General features: G+C 45.5%; 1 protein-coding gene across 1 annotated transcript in view; it reads left to right on the top strand.

The window, feature by feature from the left end:
* Positions 1 to 10,922: 10,922 nt before the first annotated feature.
* The window catches only part of EMILIN1 (elastin microfibril interfacer 1), an 11,151-nt gene continuing 10,005 nt past the window's right edge, over positions 10,923 to 12,068 (top strand). Inside the window, exon 1 of the mRNA XM_027850480.1 lies at positions 10,923 to 11,244. Within this exon, the coding sequence (XP_027706281.1) occupies positions 11,078 to 11,244 (167 nt within the window). The 5' untranslated portion in view covers positions 10,923 to 11,077. The remainder of the gene's footprint in view (positions 11,245 to 12,068) is intronic.

The following is a 12,068-nucleotide window of genomic DNA, read 5'->3' as shown; positions in this document are numbered from 1 at the left end:
CACACACACACACACACACACACACACACACACACACACACACACACGATAGCCCAGCTACCTGCACACCTCCCTCCAGAGCGTTACCTCCTGCACAGGCATCCCACTTGAGAACCTAGACGCCTTCATATACACACTTGTAGTTAGGAGGGTCACGGAAGGCCTCATTAGAAGGGAGAGGTGGAGGAAAAGAGAGGGTGGGTGGCAGCCTGTTCAGAGTCTTGGAGGCTAGAGATGCAATATCATGTATGAGGAGCAATATGTAGGCTATTTAGACTAAAATATACAACTGATACAGGGGTAGAAGCAAGGAGGAGACAGAACCAAGGTTTACAAAAGCACTTTCCTCATTGCAATCTTGAGTTAGGTGATGCCAGTATTATTTATTTCTATTTCACAAAGGAGGATACTGGCTCCCACAGTGTCCTGGAATGCCAAGCTAAGGCGTTTTGAGGTTAAGGTCATTATTTAGTAGACACTTAGAGCTACAGAAGTTTTCTGAGCATAGGATAGGAATGACCTGGTCACTTGGGTGTTCACAGTGTTTGAGTTGGGACTCAAATCCAGGTGCTGTCTCTAAATCTAGGGTGCTTTCCACCACACCAGGGGAAAAAGATGAAACCTAACATGCACATGGCCACTTAACATAAACCTGGATTTTAGTCAACATTGCCAGGAGAGTTCATTACTCTTACATCAAAGTGAGAGGAAGTTTCAAAAAGGAAAACAAACCATACAAGGTCCCAAAGTGATTCAGATGGGCTGCCTGAGTAAGTTGGGGGAGGGGGGACCTTGCAAGCAAGGGCTAGAAAACCACATATTGGGATTCTTGATCAGGTATAGCTTGGATTAAAGGGCCTGCAAGATCCCTTTCAGCTGACATTCACTGATTTCATTGGAGAAAAATGGCAGCTTAGCCAAGGTTCTCAATTCTAAAGCTTTTCAAGATAATAGCAACATAAACACTGTTTTGATGTACAGTGTCTGTGCAGATAAGGTGGAAATACTGAAACCAAGAGAAATCAGGACATGCCTTAACAGCTTGGTGATGTGAGAATACATTCAAGGCAAAACTCACCTTATAACTCAAACTGTTACTATCACAATGACATCTCAGAGACCAGCTTCCTATATTTACATCCCAACACACACCTACTGAATCCAGCCTTTCACACCCACAAATAGATACATTGACAGTCCCTCTGAGGCCAGCCTCCTACAACTACAGACACCCCACTCCCAATGAGCCCAGCCTCCTCCATACACACACGGAGGTACACACCCGTCCCAGCCCTGCCTACTTCCCGCCTTCAGCCCCGAGACAGCTCGGCTAGCCGAGCTTGACTCCACACAGCTGGCAACAGCTGACTAGAGCCCTAGCTGCAAAGGTCAGGAAGACGGGCAGGCGGGGGAAGCCTCTTCCCGACACCGAGGAGCCAATATCTGGGTTGGCCAGAGAGTGCACCCCGGGCTCGGGGAAGTGGTTAGCCTGACCTCTGCGCCCTCCCCACCCAGCGTCCCCCCTTTCCTGTTGGGGCCCCCTGGGCCGCTGCCCCCGCCCGCTTCCCGCCAGGTGTTTCCTCTTGGGCTTTGCCAAGCCGCCCTACTTCGTTGCTGCACTCCTCTAGGTCCTGGGTTCGAGACCGTTCCTCCCTGGGGCAGGAGAGTGAGCGTCGGAGCACACGGGCCAGAGCTGGGAGATGAGGCTGAGATTTCAATGGGAAAAAAGGTCTTCCCTCCCGCCAGCCCAAGGAGCGCTTCCCAGCCTTTTGTCCTCTGATCCTAAAAAAAAGAAAAAGGGGGGATGGGGGAGTGTCTGAGATCTGCCCAATGCCTGCCCTGGCTGGGGAAGGGTTCAAGGGTAGGGCGATCAAGAAATCCCCCCCCATCGTTCCTCCACCCCAGAGAGATAGGGTTTGGGGGCGGGCGGGCCACCCTCCCGGAATCCAGACCTCAAATCTTGGCTCTTTGGTCAAATGGGAAATCACCCCCCGGATGTGGGTGGGGGGAGGGCCGAGCCTCGAAAGAAGAGTCCCGGGTTCCCAGTAAGAGGAGGGGCTGGGGAGAGGATGAGACTTGGACCCAGAGGAAATGAGCCGTGTCTTGGGTGTCTCTGAGGCTAGAGAGGTCATAAGCTAGGGAAGAGGCTTCTTGAAATACTCTTAGCTCTTCGCTGCCCACTCAGTTTCTCCCTCCCCCGGGGCCTCCCCCCCCTTCTCTCTTTCTCTCCATAAAAGGGAATGGCAGGGAGTTGTGGGAGGGGGCTGGGCTGGGCTCCGGAGCTGTCAGGGGTAATGTAAGCCAGTTGCTTCATGGTGGGGAGGGGGGAGAGGGGAGAGGGGGAGGAGCAGGGCCCAGGAGCTGCCCTGAGGTTGGAACAGCCGGGGTGGGGCAGGGGTGGGCATCGAGGGAGCTGCACTGGCACACCTGGGTGTTCTCTCGGCTCTGTCCAACCCGAGTACTGCTCTTCTCTTTCCCCACAAGCGCACCACTCTCTCCCTCCGCAACGACAGCCCGACTCCTCAGACCCAGTCATCAACCTTTACTTCTTCAGGAGTGGCACCAGCGTTTCCTAAATCTTGGATCCCCAACCAATTCTTTTCAGACATTTCGGTAGAATCTCTTCTCTTTTCCTCTCTCCACCCCACCTCACTACCATAACCCCACATGGAGTGCCTTATGCATATGCCACTTTGACCCATCCTTTAGGGGGAAAAAAAGATTCCTTTCCAGTTAAATTTTCCTCCTGGGGGAGCCCACCTGTAGGAACTGAAAGAGTCTGCAAATGTCTTGTCATTCCTAGTTCTGTTCCTCTGGAGCAGTTGAGGGCCCAATGAGAGAGCTTGGGATCCACTTCCCAGGGAACTGATTCCCTTTACCCTCTTTGTGGACTCAAACTGTAAGGCTGATCCTGGATGGAAGCTGAGGCTTCCCAAATACAGAGAACCAAGCCAAACCAAAACCAAACTTCTTGGGATTGCTTCAGATTCCCAGGGCTAAAGCGGAACACACTGACCTGCAGGGGCGTTGGAGCATTTTCACAGGTACATTTTCCTCCTTTCAGTGTATTAAGTGTCTCCTCTGTGGAAAGCAGTCCCACAGAATCGCGAAACTTCTTAGCTTGAAGGGCCTCCAGCAACCATGAAGTCCAACCCAAACCTTCAGAAGAATTCCCTCTACAACAGACCCTAACCCTACAAGTGGTTATCCAAATTTCACCTGAAGACCTCCAATGACATGGGTCCCACCAACTCTAACCAGTTTGGACAGCTCTAGAAAGTGCCTATATTGTTTTCTTTGCAACTTTCTTCCTTTCTTTGCTCCTAGTTCTACTCTCTAGGGCTAAACAAAGGAGGTCTAATCCCTCTTTCAAATGACAGTACTTGAAGACAGTAATCATGTCTTCCCTCCCCACAAAAGTCTGAAAGAAGGAAAAAGGTAGAGTGAAGGGAAGAACCCTACAATTGCTGAGATAGGTTTGCTCCCCTATTATCCTCTAGTGCTTTCTGTGCCCTGCAAATAACCAAAGGGAAAATGGTCGGTGGGGAAGGCCACAGGTCCTGGGGTGCAGCCTTTTGACTGAGTCCAAGTTTTACTGAACAAATCCTTTTATTAAGGGGATTTGTTCTGTGAAGTTTGAATTCAGTCAAAGGGCAGCACTTGAGGACCTAGAGGGCCACATGTGGCTTCCAGGCTGCAGGTTCTCCACCCCTGCATCTGGATTGTTTGACCTAGCCTCTCTGGGAAACTGAAATCAGATATGGCATCCGAGGCAGAAAGGTGCACAGCTGAGAGTTAGAGGAGCTGGGATGAGAGATAGTGAAAGGAGCTGGAAATTTGTGTCCTGGGAGGGCCTGTGGTTATGAGCTACTGTATACCTGTATGATATTTCCTAGAAACCTGTGACTAAAGAAGGTATAAGGCTCAGCATAACACTTAGGAAAGATAGAGCCACAAGCCCCAGTAAGGGGGAAATGTTATATGAGGTTGCTATAGGAAAATTTCAAATGAAGATTCCTCCCCCCCCAAAAAAAAATGTTGTTAGGACTACCGAGGCTTGTGGACTTGTCTAGGGATGGTGAAAGCAGAAACTCCACAACTCAACAAATGGGGGCTATAGGATCTTGGTCCTCAGCTCTGGGAATGGCAGTATAATGACAAAGAGAGAGCATCTAATTTAAAAGGATCTCGTTTCACCCCCTCATTTTACACAGGAGGAAAAGGAGGAACAAAGAGGGGCAGAGACTTGCCCAAGGTCACAAAACTATAGCCAGCAGCAAAGCCAGAATTCTAACTCATCCTCTCATTCCTGGTTTAGTGCTTTGAGGGGAAAGCCCTGACTTAAGCCATGTTGGGAGATATTAGGGGAGAAGACTGGGCCCTCATGCTCAGATTTGAAAGGGGCCAAGTACCACTAAATCAATGTCTTGATTTTACAGGTTGAGCAGGGAGTATAAAGATGTTGTTCCTTATTCAAGGTCACACAGGTAATAAGTAGCAGAGCTAAGATTCGTGCCTGAGTCTTGTAACTACAAATTCAGCATTTTCTCCATTTGAATACCAGGGTTGCCACTTACATAACTGTGCTGGGCCTAATTATCTTCCTCATCAGTAAAAACAGATACAGTACTTATTTAATCAGGAGAAGGGACTGATCTGGAGACCCTGGATCAATTGATTTTCCTAGAGCCAAGTTGATGGAATAATAGCTAACATTTATATAGTGCTTACTATGCACCTGGTGCTACGCTAAGCACTTCACAATTATCATCTCATTTGATCCTCCCATTTGGTTCTATCCCCCTTTTGCAGATGGGGAAACTGAGGCAATCTGAGGTCACTCAGCTAGAAAGTGTCTGAAGCCAGATTTGAATTCATATCTTCCTGATTCTAGGCCTGTTGCTCTACCCACTGTACCACCTAGCTGAATGTTAAGGGGCATATAACAGACAGCAAGATGTTATGATCTTAAAGGAAGTTTAAAGAAATATTTTCAGTGTGTTACCCCTTTCATTTATAAAACTTGATGGAATTAGAGGGCATCCCTAAGAATAGCAAAGATTATTTAAAAAAAAAAAAAAAAGAGGGGCAGCTAGATGGCACAGTGGATAGAGCACTGGCTCTGAAGTCAGGAAGACCTGAGTTCAAATCCAGCCTCAGACCAAACACTTGACACCAGCTGTGAGACCCTGGGCAAGTCACTTAACCCCAATTGCCTTAAAACACACACACACACACACACACACACACACACACAAAGAAATAACATGTTGGAATGACTGTGGGAAGATAAGGTACAACAATTCTGGAAAACAATTTGGAATTATACACAAAATGTTACTAAACAGTACATACCCTTTGACCCAGCTATAACACTGCTAGATTTATATCCCAAAGAAATGAAACAAAGAAGAAAAGGTCATATATTCACAAAAATATAGAAAGCTCTTTTTGTGGTAGCAAAAAACTGGAAACTAAGGGGGTTCCCATCAATTGGGTAATGGCTGAACAAATTGTGATTTATAAATGTAATGGAATACTGTTGTGCTATAAGAAATGAAGAACAAGATTTTAAAGCAACATGAAAATTTTTGTATGAACACATGCAGAACAGTGAGCAGAACCAGAACAATTTATACTATACATCAATATTATAAAAATGAACAATTTTTTTTTTTAACTTTAGGCAATTGGGGTTAAGTGACTTGCCCAGGGTCACACAGCTAGTAAATGTCAAGTGTTTGGTCTGAGGCCAGATTTGAACTCAGGTCCTCCTGACTTCAGGGCCAGTGCTCCAGCCATGAAAATGAACAGTTTTTAACACTTAAATAAACTGATGAATATTAGCATAACCAGGACAATTTCTACAATAACAACACTGTAAAAACAAGCAACCCTGAAAGCTACTTAGAATTCTGATTAACAAAATGACTATCTATGATTGCAGAAAAGTGTGTGTGTGTGTATTAACAGCTATTGAGGGAATGTGTTTTGCTTGACTATGCTTAATTGTTATGAGGAATTTGTTTTTCTTTTTCCTCAAATTTGGGGGGATGGATGGGAGGGAGAGACAATAGATTTCTGTTAATTAAAAGAATAAATTTTAATTTAAAAAATTTTTCAAGGAATTAGAGGGCAACCAGCCATTGGCTGGCAGAGGCCTAACTATGTTCCTGGTAATCTTTCAAGGACTAGCCTGAGGAGAGACATACAGTTTAAGTAAGAGAGATTCCAGCTCACATAGCATTTATGGTTTTCTTGTGGGGAAGGATGGGGGAAGGAGAAGGAAGACAGACTGCAATAATGCAATATAGCTAAGAGACAGCAGGGTATAATGGAAAGAGCTGTAGGGTTAGAATCAAAAGACCTAGGTTAGAAGTTTCTCCTTGAAATAAGGGCCCATCTTTTAAAAACCAATAATATCCTTCCAGTGTTGTAATGCTATGAGGACAGCACAGTCCTTAAAGAATTAAAAGGCAACAGAGGTATATGGTGGGTGCAAGTAGGCTTTGACACTTTACAAAGAATTCCCCCAAAGTAGCATAATAGATGTTATCAAAGAAATATATGAACAAAAATGATGGGCTGGCCATATGGTAAGAGAGAGGAAGAGTAATGTGACCCATGTTCTCCTTAGTTTCCTCAAGATTTCAAGGGAAAGCATGTTAGGTGGATCCCCTTTGATGAATTATGGGGAGACATGAACAAGGGCCAAAGGGGCTTGGAATGGGGTGTAAGTAGGGGGTGATCTGGATTGTTGAAGGGAAGAGCCAAGTCAATGAGATCACATTGGAGCACTGTCATATGATCACAAATAAGTATTAAAAAGATAGTACTTCAGTGAAAGATGTAATTATTACTGTCATTATTATTTTCCCTGACACTTGTACTACATGCTGCACATGAGAAAAGAGGGGAGTTGGAAGGAATAGGAAGAAAGAATGTGGTCCCCACTGCATGAAGATTCTTGCTATGAAATCCTACCCAAGCTGGACCGCCACCTGGGCTGGCATGGCTCCAATAAATCTCATCCAAACTGTGCATCTTTCTTCCCCCCGTTACCATGGGCGTCTGAGAAAAGAACAGTTCATCATAAAATTCTCCTTTGTTTATTTTCTACTGACTGCTCTGGGTCTGGGAAATCTGTAAGTGCCAATGAGTATGGCCTGGATTACCCATTGACACTACACCCTTACCACGTGCAGAGTGAAGACAGGAGAGTCAAAACAGCATGTACACTAATTCCAACCTCCTCACCTGGTGTTCCAAAAGTCTTAGTATAGTTTTAAGCTTTGATAACTGCACAAATAGAAATTCTGTATACTTAAAAAAAATCATTTGAAAGCTTGTTTAAATTTCCTTTGAACCTATTTAGTTTTGCATCTTTTAAATAATACGATTTTAATTTTAACAAGATGGGTACCTGATTATTATGCATTGTATGTGCAAGAGTTTCTGGATGATACTTTCTCAGACCAGTGGATTTGATATAGGGCAACCTTGGTCACCTGATCTCCCTCTATTAGACTTTTTCTTGTGGGGTCATATCAAAACTGTTTCTAGGCATCAAAACTGCACTCCTTGGATTATTGCAAGCCTAGGAATCCTTTCAGTCAATGATCAACAGCTGATGAAAGTTCTGCAAAGTTCAGAAATCAATTAGTGTAAGGTATAGCAAAAGATGGTGATTACGTTGAATTTTAATAAGAAACATCAATATTTTTAAATGTATATGATTAGCCTTTCAAATGCAGGTATTTTGGTAAGTTTTTAGCATTCATGCTTCTGAAGTTATTAAAGCTTAAAACTTCACTAAGACTTATGGGACACCATGCATGTATCTCAGAATTTTGTAGTTGGAACTTCAACAGTCATCGAGTCTAATCCATACTCAAAAAGGAATCCCCACCATAATATATCCAACAAGTGACCATCCAACCTCTGCTTGAAGACCTCCAATAAGAGGGAATCCTCTAGTTCCCAAGGCACCCTTTTCTACTTCTGTGGACTTTTCGTGACTCCATTTGGGGTTTTCTTGGCAAAGATATTAGACTGGTTTGCCATTTCCTTCTCTAGCTCATTTTATAGATAAGGAAACTGAGGCAAACAGGATTAAGTGACTTGCCCAAGGTCACACAGCTATTAAGTGTCTGTGGCCAGATGGAACCTCCAAAAGATCAGTCTTCCTGACTCCAGGCCCTGAGCTCCATCCACTTTGCCACCTAGCTGCCTCTTTTTCACTTTTATATATGTGTATATATCAACAAAACCAAAAGAAACACATAAAATCACAAGGAGATTTTTTAGCTAGCGCATCTTCATTAAGAACTTACTCTGTTAAATTGTTTGGTATAATAACTTCATTTGCATTGGTTTTGTATTTGATCAAAATATAAATGGTTAAATTTGACTGAGGATTTGATTAGATAATCTATGATCTGTTTGTAAGTTTCTTGACGATTTTTTCATAAATGTTGCATTTATGTTAATATTTAAGAAAAATCATTTTAAAAATTTGCTTCTGAATAAGAAGATATAAGAGAAAAACACTTTTAGTGACACCAAATTTATGTCATTTACTTAAAAAATGTCATTCTTTCACTGAGAATCTAATTGTGGCTATTACCATGCTCTAGTGGCTCTTTGTACTCTGATGTGGACCCTTCACTGTCACAGACTCCAAGGAAGACCTGGTGGTACTCTCTCTACACCTCACCTTTCATGTAGCTCAAGGACCCCTCCTCAGCCAACTGCCATTGGAACCTCAACACTCTCCTTTCCTTTCCCCCATCTGACCAACTGCCACTATGACCTTTCAATCCCACCTTCTGTCCTCCTAATCCTCCATGACTTTCAAAAGGTTTCAGGTAAGGCTACTAGGTACCTAGGTACTAGGTACTAGGTACAAACTCCCAACTCCATTAATCCCATCTATCTGACTTGTATATTATCTCCACCACCAGATGCTCCCAATGCCCTGCTACTTGAAATCCATTACTCATCCTCTCTGCCTCTTATGAGGGTGTCTGTCCCTCATCCTACTGTAAGGATGTCCTCGACCTTTAGTGAGTCTCCAAAAAACCCATGCTGATGATATCCCACAGTCCAATCTGTAGGATATCTCATAACCTACTGTGAGGATATTCAAAATCCTACTATGAGAGTGTTTCACAACCTACTGTGAAGGTATTCCAAGATATTCTGAGATATTTGGCATCATCTACTCCCAACCAAATCTCCCACTTCATCCATCTTGTCTCTCGAGGTTCATTTCTACACTTCCAACTTCCTGTTGGACAGTTTTATGTGGATGCTCATCATCATCTCATACTTGATCCAGACTCAATCATCTTTCCACCACCACCTTCTCTGCCTTTTAAATTTCCTAGAAACACAGAATCTTAAGAACTGAAAGGGACCTTGGAGATCATTTATTTAGTCCAGCCTGTAACCTCTTTCCACTGGGAAACTGGCCTTACTTCCTGTTCCAACCATCCCTCATCCCTAAATGTGCGCCCTCCTCACTTCCCAGGAATATGCCAGAACCAACTCAAACTGGCTTTTAAGAGCCAATTGTTAAATTTTCAGTGTGAGCATTTACACCTCAGAAATTGCTACCACTCAGGGTTTGATTTATTGTTTCGTTGGTAGTCTAGACTTGAGAAAGTGATAGAGAAAATGTGAATAATGCAGATTAAGTGTAAAAATGTGTGGTAAGTTTTTTGAGAGCTGATGATTAAACATTTACCAGCACACCCCTGCCTCCCTCTTAGAATCTCTGCCTTCCTTCAAAACTCAGCTTGTATGGTCCCTCCTTTGAGAAGTCTTTCCTGATGCCCTTAATTGTTAGTTCTTTCCTCCTCTTCCTGAAATTATATATAGATATATGTGTGTGTGTGTATATGTCTGTGTGTATGTGTGTGCTCATGCATGTGTATGCATACATATATATGCACACACCTGTATACATAAAACATGTATGTTTATGCATTTCCAAATTAGAACACAAACTCTGTGAGGATAGCAACTGTTTTTCATTTTGGTTTTTCTACGCCTAGCACCCACCACGGTGCCTTGCACATAGTAGGCACTTAAATAAATTGCATTGGATTGAACTAAGGCTTAAGTCACCCGTAGTGGCTAGCTAGCCTCTTTCTTCTCTCCAGATTCCCTCTTTCTCCTCCATGTCCTAGCCAAGACACAAGTTGTCTAGACCCTTTCCCACCTCTTCCAGGTACCCCTCCCCCAGCCCCCACTGCCCCTGGTCCCAGAGTCAACCCCCAGAACAGCTCTTGCTCCTGCTGCTGCCACTGCTGCTCTGACTCCCTATATGAGTGGCTGGCCCCAGGTTTCTCCCGCCCCAGCTCTGGCCCCGGCTCCATATGGCCCTGTCTGAGTGGCTGGCCCCCTGCCCGGCGGCAACTCCACATTTCTGTTTCACCCCCCTTTTTTTTTCTCCTTCCCGGCGTTAACAAGAAGCAGATGTGGAGCTGCTGGAAGGGGGGGGTGGTAGGCTGGACCTCCAGCCAGACTGGGGGGAGGGGAGGAAGAGAGGCAGGAGGCCAGGTCCCGCCCCACACAGCCACCCTCACTCAGAACCGCCACAGGGGCACAGCCTCATCATCCCAGAGGAACCAGTGAGCAAGGAATGGGGCAAAGAAGGTGGCAAGGAAATCCAGAAGAGTGGGGAGCAAGGAGAGGGCTGTGAGGGGGCCAGAGAAAGGGGCTTGAGGAGACAGACCCAAATAGGTAAAGAAGGACTGGGGGACTAGGTGCAAAAAGAACAGACTCTCTTCTGAAGAGGAGAGGAGAGCGGAAAGAAGAGAGGGAGGAACAGAAAGAGGAGGGGGGTAGGACCAGGATAGGGGAAGGATAAGGAGGGGGTGTGAGGCTCTGAAAAAACTTCTGGCAGGCAGGAAGCTGGGGTGGGGAAGGGGGGACAGGGGTGTTCTGTCCTTCTGGGTGGAGGTAGCTCTTTCCTGAGGAGCGTCAGGATCCCCCTGGGACTGAGGCAAAAGCAGCCAGCTGGGCTGGGATGTGCAGCTGAGGCCGGACACAGAGTGGAGCCTCCCCCAGCATGGCCCCCACCTCACTCTGGAGCTGTTGCCTCTGCTGCTTGCTGGCTGGGGCAGCCTGGTCTGCGAGCTACCCATCCCGGGGCTACAGCCTCTACACTGGGGCCCGATCTCTCAGTCCTGGGGGGCCACAGGCTCAGACTGTCCACCGCCCAGCTAGTCGCCACAGGTAAGAGGCCCCATTGACCCCCAGCCCCATACACTCCACAAGTCCTTTCCCCCCAACTTTTCCACCACCTTTTCCCCAGAGGAATGCAACTGAGACTTGGGTGAGGGGTGGGACAAAAACGACATATCCAGACCACCCCATGCCTTCATTGACCTTCACCCAGTCTTGCCTGCCATGTTTATAAAGTTTTGGGTTTAGAAATAAACCTGATGTTTTGCATGACTGCACATGTATAATCTATATCAAATTACTTCCTTCTCAAGAAGGGGAGGGGAGGGAGGGAGAGAATTTGGAACTCAAAAAATGAATGTTAAAAATTGTTTTTACAAGTTAATTGGAAAAAAATATTCAAAAATTTCACATTAGAAATAAACCTGACTGAATTGGTTACAGGCAACCCAGAGGTGATGGCTTTTCTGCTCTGGCACCACATCTGCTTCTGCCAGAGGCCCTACTTTGCTGGGACATCCTCACTCTCTAGCCTTTGGTTCCCCTAGCCCACCCACAGGCCCTGAGCAACAGGGGCTATACATGCTCTGAAAAAGACTACTCACTGCACGTAGTAGGGCAGGGAGGCTAGGACCAGAAAGAACAGCCTATACATTCATTTCTACCCTTTTGTTCCTTTTTAGCAACTCAATTACCAAACCCCCCACCCAATCTGTAACTGACCCTATTCTCCCTGCTACCCTTTGCCCTTCTGACCCTGATTCCATCCTGTCACAGATCAGAGATAGGGGGTCAAGAATGTGGGACTACTGAAAACTGGAAAGGTTTTGTGTGTGTGTGTGTGTGTGTGTGTGTGTGTGTGTGTGTGTGTGTGT

This window comes from Vombatus ursinus, unplaced genomic scaffold (assembly GCF_900497805.2).
Source record: "Vombatus ursinus unplaced genomic scaffold, bare-nosed wombat genome assembly UNPS02009062.1, whole genome shotgun sequence".
NCBI lineage: Eukaryota > Metazoa > Chordata > Mammalia > Diprotodontia > Vombatidae > Vombatus > Vombatus ursinus.
Note: the sequence above shows the minus strand (reverse complement) of the source record. Positions and strands in the feature narration are given on the sequence as shown.